The sequence below is a fragment of the Moschus berezovskii genome, chromosome 27, assembly GCF_049115385.1.
Source record: "Moschus berezovskii isolate FMDL1 chromosome 27, NW_MosBer_1.0, whole genome shotgun sequence".
NCBI classification, from domain to species: Eukaryota; Metazoa; Chordata; class Mammalia; order Artiodactyla; family Moschidae; genus Moschus; species Moschus berezovskii.
The window spans coordinates 28023714-28044311 of record NC_142486.1 but is presented as its reverse complement, the minus strand read 5'-3'; the positions used below and the strand labels follow the sequence as shown (position 1 = coordinate 28044311).

Genomic DNA, 20598 nt, shown 5'->3' with positions numbered 1-20598 from the left:
TGCCCTCTGTCCACCAGTCTGGCTTGATGGGGCTACCATGTCCTTCTGTATCCTAGGGAGCTGGTCCAGCCCACAAAGAATCTGTACCCCTGAGTTACACATCATCCAGTCCAGACTATCCAACAGAACTTTCTGCAATGATGGGAATATTCTCCACCTGTGCTGCCCAATTTGGCAGTCACTAGCCACAGGCATCAGGTGGGCACTTAACATGTAGCCAGCACAATGGCAGAAGTGAACTTTTAAATATTGATGCTTAATCAATTTACATCAGGCCTTCCCGGGTGGCTCAGATGGTAAAGAATCTGCCTGCAATGCAACAGACCTGGGTACGATCCCTGGGTCTGGAAGATCCCCTGGAGAAGGGAATGGCTACCCCCTCCAATATTCTTGCCTGGAGAATTCCATGGACAGAAGAGCCTGGTGGGCTACAGCCCGTGGAGTTGCAAAGAGTCAGACATGACTGAGCGACTAACACTTTGACTTTTCACTTAGTTTACATCTAAATTTAGTTAGCCACAGGTGGCCAGTGGCTGCCATACCGGACACTGCAGCTCCAGTTCACTCTGACCTGCACAGTCAACCCAGAGGAATCCAGGTCCAATCTAGTCATTCCCATTTGTGACAGGGCAGGCCTCCACCAAACCTCACCAGGATCCTCATGTCTCCTACCTACTCGGCTGTGGGATGGATCAGCCTTCTCAAGAAGGTTAAGAGTTCTCCTTTATTTCCAAGATGGTGGAAGAGCAGAGAACTACTTCACTGAAATCTGTTGAGCATGGACCAGGCAACCATGTGATCACATGGGATCTGTGGATCTCATTTACGTGGGGGGGAGGGTGACTATTCTTATTTTGCAGATGGGAAAACTGAGGCTTCTACTCAATGTCACAGAACTAGATAGGGCGGGTGAATGGGAATCCAGGTCTGAACGATTCCACCCCACATACAACCTCCCTCAAGGAAAATTTCAGCCTCCTAACTTGCACCCCAAAGACATCTCCAAGCCTCTCCACCCTCTCAGGGGTGCAGGAATCCAGTAGGAAGTGACCGGCTTCCCCAAGATACTCACGTATATGAGACCCGAGAAGTACCTCTCCCTCAGGTTGTGCAGCACAGAGGCTTCGTTGAGACATGTCAGCTCTGCCATGTCCTCCACCTTGGAGAACTTGGGCGGGTTCATTTTCTGGATGTCATCTTTGCCGACTGTGACCTTCTTGCCATTCTCCACCAGCTCCACGATCACCTCATCCCCTTTCTCCTCCTTGATGCTGGCTGCCTCGAAACCCTGCTTCTCCGAAGGGACCCAGACCAGCTTCTTGGCGGCCCAGTCAGCCTGGGCCACTGGGTTGTTGATGAAGTTTTTGTCCACAAAGAGGAACTTCTCATCGTCACTGAGCTGGTCCTTCTGCGCCATGGTGCCTGGTTGGTCCCCTGGGGAATAAGGCAACCGGGTCAGAATGAGGCCAGAACCAGATTGGCTAAAGACAGACCAAGAACCAAGCCCTAAAGACAGGTAAAGCCTTCACCTCACCATGTCTGGGGATGCAATCTGCAGAAATAGCTCAGAAAGCACAAAGGTGTTCACAGCAGGATGGTTTATGTTGTCAAAAAATGGAAACGACCCAAAGGCTCTTAAGAAAAGGATCTGCACTACTATATACTGTCCATCAACATGGCATGAATATGTAAACCACGATATTCTCATACAATGGAATCCTATCCATTATGTGTTGACATAGGAACAAATTCAAATCTTATAGTTTACTGTAAAAATAAAAGGGGGTGGTCCTCAAATGTTTAAACATAGATTTATCACATTATCTAACAACCCCATTCTAAGGTATATACCCAAGAGAAATGAAAACATACTTCCACACAAAAACTCAGGTGACTGTTCATAGAAGCATTACTCCTAATAGCTAAAAAATAGAAGAAAAACCCAAATGTCCTTCAACAGATGAATGGATAAATAAAATGTGGCCTATACATTTAGTGGAATACTACTCAGCCATGAAAAGGAGTGGAGTACTGAAATACACTGAATGTTAATGAATCTTGAAAACATTATGCTAAGTGAAGGAATCTAGTCATAGAGGACCATGTATTACATGATTCCACTTACATAAGAATGTCCAGAATAGGCAAATCCATAGAGATAAAAAGTAGATTAGTGGTTGCCAACAGCTGGGAGAGAATAAAAGGGTGACAGTAGAGGGATCAAACTGCAAACATCCATTGAATCATAGAAAAAGCAAGAGAATTCCAGAAAAACATCTACCTCTGCTTTATTGATTATGCCAAAGCCTTTGATTGTGTGGATCACAACAAACTGTGGAAAATTCTTCAAGAGATGAGAATACAGACCACCTTACCTGCCTCCTGAGAAATCTGTATGCCGGTCAAGAACAAACAGTTAGAACCAGACATGGAAGAACATACTAGTTCCAAATTGGGAAAGGAGTACATCAAAGCTGCATATTGTTACCCTGCTTATTTAACATATATGCAGAGTACATCATGCAAAATGCCAGGCTGGATGAAGCATAAGCTGGAAACAAGATTGCTGGGAGAAATATCAATAACCTCAAATATGCAGATAACACCACCCTTATGGCAGAAAGCGAAGAGGAACTAAAGAACCTCTTGATGAAAGTGAAAAAGGAGAGTGAAAAAGTTGGCTTAAAGCTCAACATTCAAAAAACTAAGATCATGGCATCCTGTCCCATGACTTCATGGCAAATAGATGGGGAAACAATGGAAACAGTGAGAGACTTTATTTTCTTGGGCTCCAAAATCACTGCAGATAGTGACTTCCGTCATGAAATTAAAAGACGCTTACTCCTTGGAAGAAAAGCTATGACCAACCTAAATAGCATATTAAAAAGCAGAGACATTACTTTGCCAATAAATGTCCGTCTACTCAAAGCTATGGTTCTTCCAGTAGTCATGTATGGATGAGAGAGTTGGACTATAAAGAAAGCTGAGCACTGAAGAATTGATGCTTTTGAACTGTGGTCTTGGAGAAGACTCTTGAGAGTCCCTTGGACTGCAAAGAGATCCAGCCTAAAGGAAATCAATCCTGAATATTCATTGGAAGGACTGAAGCTGAATCTGAAACTCCAATACTTTGGCCACCTGATGTGAAGAAGTGACACATTGGAAAAGACCCTGATGCTGGGAAAGATTGAAGGTAGGAGGAGAAGGGGACGACAGAGGATGAGATGGTTGGATGGCATCACTGATTCGATGGACATGAGTTTGAGCAAGCTCTGGGAGTTGGTGAAGGACAGGGAAGCCTGGCGTGCTGCAGTCCATGGGGTTGCAAAGAGGTGGACGTGACTGAGCAACTGAACTGAACTGAACTGAAATAGAGGGGAGTGGGGTTTCTTTTTAGGGTAATGAAAATGTTCTAGAATGTACTGCAGTGATGGATACACAATTCTGTGAATATGCTGACAGCCATTCAATTGCAAATTTAAATGGGTGAATTGCATGGTATTTAAACTGGATCTGAATAGAACTGCTTAAAAATGAAATATAGGGAATATTGTAAAGCACTAGTATAATAACCCATTTTTATTTTAAAATATTTAAAATTCATATAGGCAAAATAACTGGAGAAATATGTACTTATTGAGTACAGTTTTGAAGGGATTTTTACTTTTCATAATTTTTTTCCTAATTTTTTGTAGTAAAATATACATAAGATTTACTATCTTATACATTTTCATTTCAGTGACATTAAGTACATCCATATTGTCATGCAATTATCACCACCATCCAACACCAGAACTATTTTCATCTTGTAAAACTGAGACTCCACAACCATTAAACACTAATTTCTCATTACCTCCTCCCTCCAGTCACTGGCAAGCACTATTCTACTTTATGTTTCTATGAGTTTCACTACTCTCAGGACCTCATGTCAGTGAAATAATCAGTACTTATCCTTTCATCACCAGCTTATTTCACTTAGTATAATGTCTTCAAAGTTCATCTATGTTGGAGTATGAGTCAGAATTCACTCATTTTTTAAGGCTTAATAATATTTCATTGTACCGACATGTGATATTTTGTTTATCCATTCATCTGGTGATGGACACCTAAGTTGCTTCCACATTTTCTCTCTTGTGAATAATGCTACTTTGAACATGGGTACACTTTCTATTACGCATTTTTGCCATGAAAGAAAGTGAAAGTGAAAGTTGCTCAGTTGTTTCCAACTCTTTGCAACCACATGGAATTCTCCAGGCTGGAATACTGGAGTGGGTAGCTATTCCCTTCTCCAGGGGATCTTCCCAACCCAGGGATTGAACCCACGTCTTCTGTACTACACATGGATTCTTTACCAGCTGAGCTACATGGGAACCCAATATAGTTTTATAACTTTTATTAAATTTATGATTAACAAAAATAGATACTTTACAAAAGACTTCAAATAACCAATTCACATAAGAAAAAGATGTTCAGCCTCAGGAGTAAATGGAGAACTACAAGGGGAAGCAATGAGATGTTGTTTTTCACTCATTACTTGGCTAAGATGAAAACCACTGATAATGCCTGTGTTGTCAGGATAGCAGGGGCTGGGGAAAAGTCCTAAAAATCACACACATCCCTTGACCTCCAATTCCATTTCTAGCAACTTAGCTTACGGAAACAGACAAGTGCTAAGAGATGTATAAAAATGTGCACTGCAGTGCAATTTGGCACAGCAAACCTGGCAAGCAATCCAAAAAGTTTTTCAGGAAGTGCCTTATTAAATTACAGATCATATGGAGCAACAGAATGCTATAAGCCCACCCAAAATTCAAGAGGTAGACTTTTATATATGCCACACAAAGCTTTGCCCTTTCAACCACTCCCCTCCACCCCCCGTGCTGTTGGTGGGAATATAAGTTGGTGCAGCCACTATGGAAAATAGTATGGAGGTTCCTCAGAAAACTAAAAATAGAATTACCAGCAATCATTACCAGAATGATCCAGCAATCCTATTCCTGGGAATATGCCTGGACAAAACTGTAATTCATACAGATATATGCATCCCTATGTTCATAGCAGCACAGTTCACAATAGCTCAAATATGGAAACAACCTAAATGTTCATCAACAGATGAACGGATAAAGAAGATGTAGTGCATCTATACAATGGAATACTACTCAGCCATAAAAAAGGATGAAACGATGCCATTTGCAACAACAGGGATGCAACTAGAGATTGTCATACTAAGCGACATAAGTCAGAAAGACAAATACCATATGATATCACTTATATGTGGAATCTAAAATATAGCACAGAGGAACCTATCTATAAAATAGAAACAGACTTATAGACAAAGAGAACAGACTTGTGGTTGCCTAGGGGGAGTGGGGTGGAAGAGGGATGGACTGCGAGTTTGGGATTGGTAGACGCAAACTATTACACTCAGAATGGATAAACAGCAAGGTCCTAATGTATAGCACAGGGAACTATATTCAATATCCTGTGATGAAACATAATGGAAAAGAATATTAAAAAATGTTAAGAAAATAATGAAAGTGATAATTCATAGATTTCACGTTCTTTACAGATTTGCCCACAAGTTTTGAACATTAAACGACTCTAAATTAATTAAAATGCAAATTATAGACTTGTAAAATAAAAAATAAGGACTTTTCCCTTTCATCTTAACCTATTTGTCATTTACATGCTTTAAAATTCTCTCTTTGCATTCCCACCAACAGTGTAAGAGGGTTCCCTTCTCTCCACACCCTCTCCAGCATTTATTGCATGTAGACTTTTGGATAGCAGCCATTCTGACTGGTGTGAAATGGCATCTCATTGTGGTTTTGATTTGCATTTCTCTGATTATGAGGGATGTTGAGCATTTTTTCATGTGTTTGTTAGCCATCTGTATGTCTTCTTTGGAGAAATGTCTGTTTGGTTCTTTGGCCCATTTTTTGATTGGGTCGTTTATTTTTCTGAAATTGAGCTGCAGGAGCTGCTTGTATATTTTGGAGATTAATTCTTTGTCAGTTGTTTCATTTGCTATTATTTTCTCCCATTCTGAAGACTGTCTTTTCACCTTGCTTATGGTTTCCTTTGCTGTGCAGAAGCTTTTAATTTTAATTAGGTCCCATTTGTAGTACAGCCACTATGGAGAACAGTGTGGAGATTCCTTAGAAAACTGGAAATAGAACTGCCATACGACCCAGCAATCGCACTCCTGGGCATACACACCGAAGAAACCAGAATTGAAAGAGATACGTGTACTCCAATGTTCATTGCAGCACTGTTTATAATAGCCAGGACATGGAAGCAACCTAGATGTCCATCTTTAGACGAATCGATAAGAAAGCTTTGGTACATATACACAATGGAGTATTACTCAGCCATTAAAAAGAATGCATTTGAATCAGTTCTAATGAGGTGGATGAAACTAGAGCCTATTATACAGAGTGAAGTAAGCCAGAAAGAAAAACACCAATACAGTATACTAATGCATATATATGGAATTTAGAAAGATGGAAATGATAACCCTGTACACGAGACAGCAAAAGAGACACAGATGTATAGAACAGTCTTTGGGACTCTGTGGGAGAGGGTGAGGGTGGGATGATTTGGGAGAATGGCATTGAAACATGTATATTATCGTATGTGAAACGAATCGCCAGTTCAGGGTCGAAGCATGTTACAGGATGCTTGGGGCTGGTGTGCGGGGATGACCCAGAGGGAGGATAAGGGGAGGAGGGAGTTGGGAGGGGGGTTCAGGAAGGGGAACTCATGTACCTCCGCGGCAGATTCATGTCAATGTATGGCAAAACCAACCAATATAATATTGTAAAATAATTAGCCTCCAATAAAAATTAAAAAAAAAATAAAATTCTCTCTTTGCAAATGCACAATTCAGTGATTTTTAGTAAATTTACAGAGTTATGCATCTATCATGATGCTAAATTTTGGAACATTCCCATCATCCCAAAAAGGGTTTCCTTATGCTAGTCTGCAGCCACCTCCTGTTCCTACTCCCAACTCCCTGGCAATTACTAACCTACTATCTGTCTCTGTAGATTTGCCTTTTCTGGACATTGCAGAAAACAGAATTGTACCATAGGTGACTTTTGACCATGCAAAGTCAATATGACAAAAAACAATATGAATAAATGGAATACTCAGCAATAAAAAGGAACAAATTACACAATAAAATAGATGAATTGTAAAAGCAAGCTTAATGAAAGAAGTAGAACCCAAATTCTACACATTCTATTATTCCACTGATAAGGAGGTCTAGAAAAGGCAAAACTGTGGCAACAGAAAACAGATCAGTGGTTGTTCACAGGCCGGGGAGGGAACTGACCACCAAGAGGCACAAAGAAACTTCTGGGGCAATGAAAACATTCTATATCCTGATTATGGTGATGATTACACGACTATATACATTTGTCAAAATTCATTGAGCTGTACACTTAAAAATCAGTGAATTTTTTTTAAAAAGTAAAAGAAATACTATATGTAGATTATACCTCAATAAAACTGAATAAAATAGTTATAAAAGAATGTCTTGTCATTTTATTTACTTATTTTTTCATTTTTTAAAAATTAACTTATTTATTTTAATTGGAGGCTAATTACTTTACAATATTGTGTTGGTTTTGCCATACACTGACATGAATCAGCCATGGGTGTACATGTGTCCCCCATCCTGAACCCTCCTCTCTCTTCCCTCCTCATCCCATCCCTCAGGGTCATCCCAGTGCACCGGCCCTGAGCACCCTGTCTCATGCATCAAACCTGGGCTGCTGATCTGTTTCACATACGGTAATATACATGTTTCAATGCTATTCTCTCAAATCATCCCTGTCTTGTCATTTTATACATCCATGTGTACATTTTTGGGCTTCCCTGGTGGCTCAGAGGTTAAAGCGTCTGCCTCCAATGCGGGAGACCTGGGTTCGATCCCTGGGTCGGGAAGATCCCCTGGAGAAGGAAACGGTAACCCACTCCAGTATTCTTGCCTGGAGAATCCCATGGACGGAGAAGCCTGGTAGGCTACAGTCCACGGGGTCGCAAAAGAGTCGGACACGACTGAGCGACGGAACGGAACGGAAACGTGTACATTTTTAAAAGTCTAGAAAACTACATGCGAAAATATTAATCAGGGTTCTATTTGGTCAAATGTGGGACAGTCTGAACATCAGTAAGGTAAATACAAGAGTTGAAAGATGAGTATGTTTAAATCCATGAGCTCATCACGGTTAAAAAAAAAAAATTCACAGATCATCCTTGTAAGCTGCTGGGGAATCAACCCATGGTTTTGAAAACTGGTAAAGAAACAGTAGGAAACTAAGACACTGATTCTGCCTCTCTACAAGTTCTTCCTCAAGGCCACTAAATAATTGACAAGAAATCTGTCTTTATCTAAAATATTAAGTCATTAAATGTCAGATTCTCCATTCTATTGTTTAGATATGTCCAGTAGACGAGCTGCTGAGGCAACAGGCTCTTTTCAGACCTGTCCAACGGCCCATCCCAGGCCCTCTGACCATACCTGCAGGAGCTGTCCTGCCCTTGGAACACTGGCTCGTGTTCAGCTACTCCAACCCAACCCACCCCTCCTCCCCCACCCACAGGTGTAGGACAACACTAAGGTGTAGGCTGAGTGAGAATGTACAGTCGCAAGGACGTACTGTTGATGCCCCTCCTTCAGCAGAAAGCAATTCATAGCTCCTTTAGCTATGAATCTATCTTGGAGGCACATAACCTCTGATCGGCTTGGTTTTTGCAGCGTTAAGGTTGCTGAGTGGTGTCGGTGGTATCGGCCCGATCCATCCATTTTCAAGTTCTCCATCTGCTATTCAGGCTTCCCAGGTGGTGCTGGTGGGAAAGAACCCACCTGCCCATGGAGGTGGACTAACTTCCACATCCCACCAATGGGCCCCTGGAGCTGGGTCGTCAACTCCTAAAATGCAGACTTTGCAAAGCAAAAATCAGAGGGGCAGTTCCTCCCGCTTTCCTCTTCCGGCGTGAAAATAACAATAATAAAAACAAGGAGCTAATTTGCTCAGAAAGGTTAGTTATTTCTCCTGGGCGACCTGATCTAGTAGCTCATTAAAAAATAAAATAAGAAATGAGTGAACCATTCCCTAAATCTGAAAAATCACTCCAGTTATCCCAAAAAGTGAACTAAAGAATTGTAGAAAATGTACATTGTTGCAGGTTTAAAGATCACATTTCCTGCACTTTAAATTATTTTGGGAGGCGGTGATTCCGGGCATGTGGAATCCAGATTCCCCAAATAGGGATTGAACCCAAGCCCCCCTGCAGTGGAAAGATGGAGTCTTCATCACTGGACCCCCAAGAAAGTTGCTCTTAATTTTTAAACTGCTATTGAATTTCTCCTGGGACACAGTAAGTCCAACAGCATTCTCCCCTCACCCCCCTTTCACTGCTTTTAAAAAAAATACTACCATCTACTTAGAAGAGTTCCTGCTATATAAATGTAGAAGAAATGATGAAACTAGAATGCAGCAATTCTGGAACTCTGAATAAAATAATGGGTCTTGGCAATCACTATCAAAGTTGCTAAAACATCAGACCAGTGGTTCTCAAACTTCCTTGGGCATCAGCTTCACCTGGGAGGTTGTGGAATCACAGACGCCTGGGCCCACCCCAGAGCTTCTGAGCCAGTAGTTCTGGGATGAACCCAGGGGTCTGCATTTCTAACAGGCTCCCGGGTGATGCTGAGGATACCGGTCCACAGTTTCAGACCCACCCCATTATATCAGATGACAAGCAAATGTGCTGTGTGCTCAGCTGTGACTGACTCCTTGCAACCGCATGGACTGTAGCCTGTCAGGCTCCTCTGTCCATGGGGTTTTCCAGACAAGACTTCTGGTGTGGGCTGACATTTCCTCCTCCAAGGGGATCTTCCTGACAAAGGGATCAAACCCACGTCTCTTATGTCGCCTGACAGGTGGGTTCCACCTGGGAAGCCTGAATAGCAGATGGAGAACTTTAAAATGGATGGATCGGGCCGACACCATCGACACCTACTCAGCAAACTTAACACTGCAAAAACAAAGCCAATCAGAGGTTATGTGCCTCCAGAGGGGATGCCTGGGGAAGTGGCACCACCACCAGTGAAATATTCTTACAGAAAAAAGGGGGTGGGGTGGGGACAGACACTGATGAAGCCTCTGGATCCAACACCTATTTAAGGGAAATGCAGGGCACAGGGAACGTACCAACCAAGGTCATGGGCGTGTGACAAAGTCCACAGGGTAGGAGAGCATCGGGTGAATGACTCCGTTTCTTTAACAGGTAAACCATTTTAAAGGGGGGGAACCTACATATTAGAAGAGGCTTTGGGGGGACTTCCCTGCTGGCCCAGTGGTCCATTCTCCCAACGCAGGGGGCCTGGGTTCGATACCCAGTCAGGGAACTGGATTCCATATGCTGAAGCTAATACCCAGAGAAGCCAAATAAATCAGTAGCTGTCCACTGAACAAAGATGTGTAATATTTGTTTAAAAACCCTGTTCCTCAAAACAGTACCCGATTAAGTAAACTGCAACTCCACACCATAAGAACAAATCACACAAACACTTGTGTGAAAATACAGGCAGACACAAGAAGGACATACTGTGTGATTCTGTTTATAGGCAGAACTCACAGACGCTTTGGGCTCAGTTCCAGACCATTGCAATAAAGCAACTATCACAATAAAGCAAGTTACATGGATACTTTGGTTTCCCAGAGTATACAAAGGTTGCATTTACACTATGCTGTTGTCTGTTAACTGTGCAACAGCATTATGTCTAATGTCTAATGATGTCTAATGTCTACCTTAATGAAAAATACATGCTTGTTAAAAAATTCTAACTTCCATCTGAGCTTTCAGTGAGTCACAGTAGCAACAACAAAGATCACTGATCACAGATATTACAAATATTACAATGTAACAATATTACAGTGAAATCACCTTAAATACACAAGAATTACCAAAATGTGTCAGAGACATGAAGTAAGCAAATGGTGTTGGAAAAATGGCACCAAAAGACTTGCTGAACATAGATTTGCCATAAGCCTTTAATCTGTAGGGAAAAAAACCCCCACATTATCTGTGAAGCCCAATAAAATGAGGTGTGCCTGTATATGAGATTCAAAACCAGGAAAATCTAACCTATGGTGCTAGATATCAGATGTAACTGGAAGGGTAGGACGTGATGGAGGTTGATGGAGCTGATAACTTTCTTTCTTAACCTGAGTACCAGTTACATGGGTGGAAATTCATCAAGCTACCTACCAATAGAGATGTGTACTGTTCTGATACAAAATACACTTCAATGAAAATTTTTCCTTTTTACCTTTAATTATGGTAAAATACACATAACCAAATTTACCATCTTTACCATTTAGTTGTGCAGTTGAGTAGTATAAGGACAATCAAGAGAAGTTTTTGAATGGTAGCCAATTATATCCAAGAAGACCGGGAGACGTGTTTTATTTGTTTTGAGCAGCATGAAACTAAGTGGGCTCATCCTAATTTCTATGTTGGTGACTTGCCTTAAAAATCGGGGGAAAAAGGAAAAGCAAAAAACACAGCAGAAAAGCAAAAGGACTCAGGAATTTCCACTGCCAGGAACCCTGTCTAATCTAGGACTCAAAAATACAAACAGATCAAGTGCAAAGATTCAGTCTTTGTCCAAAAGAAGGAGAGAGAGGCTGGGCTGCTTCCCATGTCGTTGAGGTCTCTGACAGCCACAATGTGTGAAATCCGCTTTGGTCAAAAGAAAGAAAAGGAAAAAGGAGCTTGGCTTCATTCTAGAACCGCATTTCCCAGAGTGTGTTCCTTGGAACTCGAATCCCTCGAAATATTAATACTTGGGGTGGGGGTGGTGCAGGATTCAGGGAAGTCCAGACACTATCCATTTGAGAAGTGCTACCCATTTCCCTCCATCATTTAGAGGGAGAGCTCGCAACAGGACATCCAAAGTCCTGACATCTGAAAGCTATTTCAGTCCTTTGACTATACGTCTTTGACCACACGAACACTACAGACCCCCAAAAACCGATGAAATCCCATAGATTTGCCCTTGAGAAAATGTGGTGAGTCTAGCAAATTAATATTACTAATATTAGTAATCATAGCTGCTGCTCCGTCATTTTTATATTTTTTTTGCCACATCATGTGACATGGGGAACCTTAGTTCCCTGAGCGAGGATTGAACCATGCCCCCTGCCCTGGGAACACAGTCTTAACCACTGGACCACTGGGGAAGCCCTACTGCTGCTGTAATTGACTGTCAGCTGTTATCTCGTTTAAACCTCTCAAAAATGCTGCCCAAGGCACCATCACGCGGAGGCACAGAGAGGTTCAGTAATCTGACCTTCATAGCACAGCTAGATGTGGTGGAATCTGAATAAAAATGTTTTCCAAGTAATCCTTCCCATTCTGCCTGCTGCTGCTGCTGCTAAGTCGCTTCAGTCGTGTCCGACTCTGTGCGACCCCATAGACGGCAGCCCACCAGGCTCCTCTGTCCCTGGGATTCTCCAGGCAAGAACACTGGAGTGGGTTGCCATTTCCTTCTCCAATGCATTAAAGTGAAAAGTGAAAGTGAAGTCGGTCAGTCGTGTCCGACTCTTCAAGACCCCATGGACTACAGCCCACCAGGCTCCTCCGTCCATGGGATTTTCCAGGCAAGAGTACTGGAGTGGGGTGCCATTGCCTTCTCCTACCTTCTTTGAAATAGGGAAAGAACTTGAGGACTGACAGGAACACAGGCACACAAGGGACACACCCTGGATCAGTCTTGGGCAGATGGAAGGCTGCAGGTAACTTGGTTTCACTGCTATAAGGACTTGCCTCAGCGTACAGCCAGAACCTTGAGCCTTCAAAATTTGAAGTGGTGGACAATCAGGCGGGTCAGGCATTGGGTGAGGTACAGGGGGAAATGAAAAGCAGCTCGACAGACTGCAGCAGTGGTCAGAGAGAACACTGCAGTTTTAGGATTCGCCATGCACTAAATGCAGGGACACTGCGGTCTGCAATTCCCTGCTGAGGTCCTTAATGTAGAGCAGGGTCTCTCAAAACAATGGCACTATTGACATTTGGGGATGGATAACTCTATGCCGGTGGGACGGAGGGTGGGCGGAAGTGGGGGGAGGGGCGGGCAGGTGGAGCGTGCAGGGACAGGGCCTGCCCTTTGCGTGTAAGGCCATTAGCAGCATCTCTGGTCTCGACCCAAACGATACCTGTAGCACACCCTCCCCACCAAGACATGACAATCAAAAATGTCTGCAGGTATCTCTAGAGGTCCCTTAGCGGGAGGATTGTCCCAACCAACCTGGAATGCCAGCTCTGGAAGGTCACACATGTGGAGGGTGGGAGCATGACAGCAGACAAGAGAAGCCCAGACAGCCAAACCTCAAGGAGACGCCCACCCTCCTGGATTCTTCCTCTCCAGCTCTCCTCCCCCTCCATCCCCCTCCACTCCCGCCCTGTACTGTCCAATGTCCTGCATCAGCTCTAAGAGCTGAAAGGACACCTTCAGGCTCATTACCCAGGATTGATGGCTACTATGTCCAGTTCATGATCAAAGGCTGCTATCCAGCCTTTTGATGAAAGCAAAGGACTCTTCACTGTTGGCGTCAGCAACGTCCGACACAGCCAAGTGTGTCAGCTCTGTGCACATCCTTGGCTTCCTCAACAACACCCAGCTTCCTTCTTTGAGCTCTTCATTAGCCTCTGTAAGACCACAGGTTTACACATCCCAGTTCTGTGCTGAACTCACTGAGTGGCTCTGGGCAAGTCACTCTCTTTGGGCCTTTCGTTTTTCACTTGGGGAAAGAAATAGGAAGGGATCTAACATTTTGTGGTATCTGTAATTCCAGATCAAAAAGGTTGGAGTTGGACCAACTGTGAATGTTTAGCTATTTCAGCTTGTTTTAGCATCGGTTTTATCTTCCCCAGAGGAACTCAGGGGTAAAAGATCTTGCCCCTTCTGCTTCTGTATTATTGAAAAATGAATAAAATTCTCCAGAGTAAACAGTAACAGGATTTGCACGTCATCAGTCCTAGTCACAGCTATGCTCAGTATTTTACTGCCAAGATTTTGGACCAGAGACACCAACTCAAATGTCGCCAGGGTCAGGTAAGCAATGCAGAGTGACCCAGGCTAGAGGTGGCTGGACGTGGCTAGACAGAGCCCTCTGGTCTGTCCAGAGGAGACAGGGCAGCATCCTAGCTCCTGCTGGGGTGTCTGAGTGAGGATGTGGGCCCTGCACTGCCAGATATCCAACAGACTTGGAAATCTGCATTTAGGTATGAAATGAAAATGAAAGAGAAGTCGCTTAGTCGGGTCTGACTCTTTTGCGACCCCATGGACTGTAGCCCGCCAGGCTCCTCTGTCCGTGGGATTCTCCAGGCAAGAATACTGGAGTAGGTAGCCATTCCCTTCTCCAGGGCATCTTCCTGACTCAGGGATCAAACCCAGGTCTCCTGCATTGCAGGTGGATCTTTTACTGTCTGAGCCATCATATCCATCCCTAAAGCAAATCAGTGCATGTTTCAAATGCCATGCAGGCAAAATGAAAACCTTTTGGGCCTGATCTAGAACACAGACCACCAGCTGACAGGACCTCTGCAAAGAAGAAACTAGGTCAAGACCTGGTCCAGGTGAGGGAGGAGTCAGTGTGGAGAGGGAAGCAGGGGGAGGGGCTGGGCCCCCAGAGGCACCTGATCTCCAGGTTCCAAACTGTCACCATGAGCAACCGGGACTCTTAATCTGTCATTAATAACAGGCACAATTATCACTGTGCTATGTGTAAGTTGCTCAGCTGTGTCCGACTCCTTGCAGACCTATGGACCGTAGCCACCAGGCTCCGCTGTCCATGGGATTCTCCAGGCAAGAATACTGGAGTGGGTTGCCATGCCCCCTTCCAGGGGATCTTCCCGACCCAGGGATCAAACTGGCGTCTCTTATATCTCCTGAATTAGCAGGCGGGTTTTTTTTACCACTAGCGCCACCTGGGAAGCCTCTATTACCCTTTCTATTCAAGGGACATCGAGCTAGGCTATTTATTATATATACCATCTTGCTATGTTTTCTAAGTATTCGATGAGGTAGGCATTATTGATTATTCCTATAAGGCTGTGGAGGTCCCACAAAGTAAAGGCTTTTGCTTGTACAAGTTGGAGCCAAGATCTGAACCCAGATCTGACACCTGATCCAAGCAGAAAGTCTCCTCCTTGCTTGGCTTCCTTTCATGGACTTGTCCTTGTGAGGCTTTGCCATAGCTGCACCCCTTTCTGACGTCTGCCTAACCCATTTGCATACTGTTTTTAAAGTACCTCCAGAAAGAAGTTCTTACAATTATCAAAGCTAAATTAATTTTTCCTCCCTCCCAAGAGAACTTGGTCAGCAAGAGGTCTGGTGGCTCCCACGGAGGATGCTTTGAGGATAGAGAGAACTGCATTTCTGGTCCTAAAAGTCCCATTGTGTCTTGTTTCTTGCAATTCTGGCTTAGCACAGCTTAATACATGTAGTCTCCTATGTGTCCATTAGAAATTTAAATCGACCATGTCTTTAGAGGACTGTTTAGCAATATCTATCCATTTAAAATGTGCATGCTCTCTAACTTAGCAAATTGCATTGCTGGGAATTTATCCTGCAGATAAACTCATATAATTAGATATAAATAGATACACAAAGATGGTCTCTGAAGCCCTGTTTATATGTGGAGTGAAGCTGGTAAATTTCAATAAGAGGTTGTTGTAGTAAGATGCTATTTTGTTATTCAGTCACTAAGTCATGCCAAACTTTTTGCAACCCCATAGACTGCAGCATGCCAGGTTTCCCCGTCCTTCACTATCTCCTGGAGTTTGCTCAAATTCATGTCCTTTGAGTCAGTGATGCTATCTAACTATCTCATCCTCTTTTGCCTCCTTCTCCTTTTGCCTTCAATCTTTCCTCGCATCAGAGTCTTTTCCTGACTCCTTGATTAGATGCTATACTTCCATATAATAGAATATTACCTAGGTGATTTAAAAACACCACAATATGCTGATATAGAAAGTTAAAAATAAGCAATTAAGTGAAAAAACAGCTAATTTACAAAGCCAACAATATTTGCGTAAAAAAGGAAGATATGACGTAGAAAAGTTTTGGAAAGATGCTCAGGAATACATTAACAACAGTTATATCTAAAGATGGGGAAGAGTGGAGAGGCGGGGAAAGACAGTCGGGAATTCTACCTGGAGAGGCATTCTACCTGGAGACCAGGGAAGGGTTATAACCACCCCCAGTGGTCTCAGACTCTGAGGGATACAGAACTCTTCGGAGAATCTGTATCATTTGCTGCCTGCTTCACCAACGGAAGGGAAGTTCAAGCCTGTACGGGTGAACAAGAGGCAAGCCCATGGCCCTTTCTTAGGGACTTTGATGAGGACCATTCCTCTTTCACCTCGGAATCACTGATGTGGTTCAGAGACACCTGACTTCCTCTGCAGGAACAAGAGGCAATGCTAGCTTCTTCCTTTATCATCTGACCCCTTGCAAAATTTCCTTCAAAGTCAACTATTCTCCAACAAAGCAAAACAAAAAGTTGCTTCAAATTCCTACGTAACCTTTTGCAGACTCAGCCTTTCTCCCACAGTGTGGCCATAGTTAAATGCATTTAATGGTCAGAGTGAAGGGAAGAGACCCCAGGGATCAAAGGAGTCATCTTGGAAGCCAGACAGTCTCCTCCCACTCACAGGTGAGTTCTTAAAGGACACAATAGAGATCTTACACAAATCACAAAATACCTGGGCCAATATACCTGGTCATGTTCCTGACACAGGCGAGGAAATGTATCTATATTAGTGCAGAAGATTCTAATCACCACCTTTACCCAAATAGGAACTGAGTTTATGAAAAGAGATGGCAAGAAAAGAAATTTAGGGGCAAGTTTCCCTTTTATGGAAAGACTACACCATAGGTTTCCTGGTTCTGCCAAGTACCTGCTGGGCAACACTGAGCAAAATCCTTAAGGTCTCTGGGCATATATAAATAACCATCCGTGGAAGTTCACCAGGGGCCAAGCACTATGCTAAATCCTTCTTATGCATGATCCCCTTGAATCCTCCCAGCAGGGCAATTCCATAGACACTGAAATCTTGAAAGAGCTAGTTTTGTGAAATCTTGTCTTCCTCACTGGCTAGTCAAGCTATCTTGAGCAAATTATTCAGTCTCCACATTTGTGAAATAGGACCAATAATAATAGCATCCACTCCAAAGAGTTGTTGTGAAGACTTAGTGACAAGATGCCTGTAACAGATTCGGCATGGTGTCCCAGCAAATGCACTCAACAGATGTTAGTTAGCTAGTCTCATTAGCCCCATTTTATAGATGGGAAAACTGAGGTTTGGGAAAGACAACATGGATGATTTCTACATTTGCTTGTGACATTCTTGGATTCTGGTGAATTTAAAATTGGATTTGCCAGAAAAATCTAATGTGTTTCTGAGTTTAGAGTTACATGGTTGTGCCTCCAGCATAAGATTCACCTGTTTGGATTCAACATGCTGAGGAAAGGAGTAGACCACTTTCCCAACCCAAAAATAAAACTTCAAAACAAAAGAGAGCAGGAGAAGGTAATCCCCCTCTTCTCCCAAATGTCTTCCTCTCCAGACTCCCCAACTTGTTCCCAAACGGGAAGGACAAGGGCAGAGAAATCCCCAGAGGCAGGACCAGCAAAGCTGCAATACAGGACTAATTTGCGAGGGGGCTGGGGATGGCCTCGTGGAAAACGCTACCATAAATGGGCATGTTTGCCTCAATCTCAGCCCTCGCACAGAAAAGTAACGATAACAAATCCATAACAAATACCTTGTACGGAATAACATGTCTATTTCAGACATGATAATAAAACACACGGTGTTTACCAGCCCTAGAAGCTTCTTGAGGAAGGCCCAGCTAGTTCACCTTTTGGACTCTGGGGATGGCAGCCCATCTAATCTAGTCAACTAGATGACCACACCACCAGGGGACAAACCGCATTTTATTTTAAATTTGCAAAAGGTCAGTTTATATTTTCTTCAAAGAGATGATAAACACTTGCCCTACTGGTTGCATCTGGTCCCATCAGAAACCTGATTCCAACAAAGTTTTTGTTCATGGCAAAGAATAAAGATGGTGGGGTCAGGGGTATAGAATTGGCAAGAATGGGATTCACCACTTGTAAGCTGTGTGACATTGGGCAAATTACTTAAACTCTCTGAGCCTCAGTTATCTTGTATACTAAACAGGCATCACAACGCCTCCCTTAAAATGTTGCAATGACTAATTGAGGTCAATGAAGTCAAACACTGCCACAGTGCCTGGCACATAAGCACTCCATCAATGGTAGTTCATCTCAATGGGAAAGCACCAAGGAAACTGCACTTCCATGGGTCTTCAATGTCCTGTTTCACCCACTGCTATTTAATGACTTTCAGCTCAGCTTCTGTAAGCTCCTTCTCTGTATATAACGGTCACTTTGCAATTTAATCTATTCGTTCTTAATACTGTACTAAATGCTCCCTTTCTTGGGGTTTCTCAACATTTGCTTTCACTTCTTCATGAGTGCGGTTTTGAACAGTGCCTTTCCTCAGGCAGCCAAATCCCCATCAGCTCTCAGTGCAGACAGAGAAGAGACAACAGGTGGCAGCCACTTTCTCTCACTTTGCCCACTTGGTGGGACATGAGAGCGACATGGGTGTTCTGCAGGAAAGCCCAGCCCCATCTTACCTAACGCACTTGCAGACTCTGTAAGCAAGTGCGGGCTTTGGCATCTCAGTATTTGAAGCCCCTGGGGTCAACCTGGATGAGATTTTTAAAAATTTGGACGGGGGGTGGTGTGTGTGTCTGGAAGAAAACCAAACTGTAATAAATGGATCATGATCAGAGTATCACTCAAGGCTTATCAGCAGCGCATCCTCTAGAGCAAGGGTCCCCCAACCTCCAGCATCTAATGACTGATGATCTGAGGTGGAGCTGATGTAATAATAATAGAAATAAAGTGCACAATAAACGTAATGTGACAGAATCATCCTGAAACCATCCCCCTAACCTGGTCCATCAAAAACTGTCTTCCATGGGGATGCCAAACAGGTTGGGGACTGCTGCTCTAGACTGGGGAAAGACACTCCCCCTTCTGCCCATGGTTTTTTAAACTGATGCTTCCAACTCCACTTGGAGCCACACATTGCCTGCCTATGAGATAGGAAATGACTTTTCAGTGGAAGCTGGATCTTTGATATTTCCAAGGCAGCGTATCTCCCAGAGTCTCCTCATAACAAGAATCATCTGGGACTCACATACACAGAGTACAGTTTTTCTGAAGATTCTAAAGTAACCGGAGATGGGCCCAGGCATTATCTTTAATAAGTACCCCCAAGGGGGTACTTCTCATTGGCTACCTTGGGAGATGCTGGTTTGGGGAAAATCTAGGATGACGGGGCAGAGAGAAATGAAAATTGTGACCCCTCAGCCCCTCCCCAATGGTCCTTAAGAGGATGGCAACAGATGCGCCCCACGGCTCCCCAGTCCCTATAGGATGCCCTGCAGGATCCTGTAGCCCCCAACTCAACTTCGTCCCCCGCAGGACCACATACTTACAGATCTCCAACTGGGGGGGAGAGCGGAGAAGAAACTTGACGGAGAGATCAGATCTGGTACACCTCCCAGGCAGGGGCGTCCAAATCTCCGCGCTCGCCCGGGACGCCTCTTCTTATAGACCCGGAGCTGCCCGCGGGTGGGAAAGGGGAGGCAGCCGAGGAGGGCGGGGTGGGGATGGGTCCCGCGCTGCTCCCTCCGCAGCGCCCCCTGCAGGACCCGAGAAACGCCGCTCTGGTCCAGGCCTCGCGCGCTGCTGCCGCGACGCCCGTAAAAGGGGCGCACCGGGTGGGGGCTCCCGGGAAGGGCGCAGCGGGCAGAGGCGTTCGGGGCTTTCTAACCACGGAACTCGGACAGTCGCAGAGACTCCGGGTCCCTAGAGAAACGGGTGGAGAGCACTCGGCGTCTCTAGGGGATGCTTGAGAATTTCTTCCTTGAGTCAGTTCCAGCAGGCTTTAACCGCTTCTTCCGTAGGGGAGGAGCTGCGGGGGTCCGAGTCGACACCTCCTCTCCCCGCTCCCCAGTTTTTTCGCCCCTACTGCCTGGAAAGGGGCTGGCTATGCTGCGAGACGGGCAAAGGGAAAGGGGATTTTTCTGAACTTTGCAAAGTACAAGGCAGGAGCCCCCAACTCTGCTGGGAATTGTGCGGAAAGGGGAAGTTTTTACTTTTTCCAACTTGGCATCGCCACTTCCACCCACAAGCAAAAAACAAAACCCAATTGTTGTGACTTCAGGCACTGGGTGTACCATTCGCTGGCTGTGTGACCTCAGGCAAGTCACTTGCCCTCTCTGAGCCTCGGTATTTGAAGCTGAAGTGTGTGTGTGGTAATTATGTAACTTGCAAGGTGCATGTCAGGATCCAGAGAATGTGGGCGCCTCCCTGCTCTTTGAAGGCTCTCTTCTCCTGCTCCTCCCCGCCCCAGGAAATTCTTGCAAATGAAGCCGCCTGAACGCTGTCTCCGCGTCTCTGTCCCTCGCAGCAC

General features: G+C 44.3%; 1 protein-coding gene across 4 annotated transcripts in view; it reads right to left on the bottom strand.

Annotated features, from left to right (window-relative positions):
• MYH11 (myosin heavy chain 11) overlaps positions 1 to 19972 on the bottom strand; it is a 126396-nt gene extending 106424 nt beyond the window's left edge. The window contains exons 1-2 of one of the 4 annotated variants that reach the window (XM_055409549.2): positions 19619 to 19972; positions 1073 to 1434 (exon numbers count right to left, since the gene is read on the bottom strand). In XM_055409549.2, the coding sequence (XP_055265524.1) occupies positions 1073 to 1417 (345 nt within the window). In that variant the 5' untranslated portion in view covers positions 1418 to 1434; positions 19619 to 19972. The remainder of the gene's footprint in view (positions 1 to 1072; positions 1435 to 19618) is intronic. The other 3 variants (XM_055409550.2, XM_055409547.2, XM_055409548.2) reach the window with 3 other exon arrangements.
• Between the last annotated feature and the right edge of the window lie 626 nt (positions 19973 to 20598).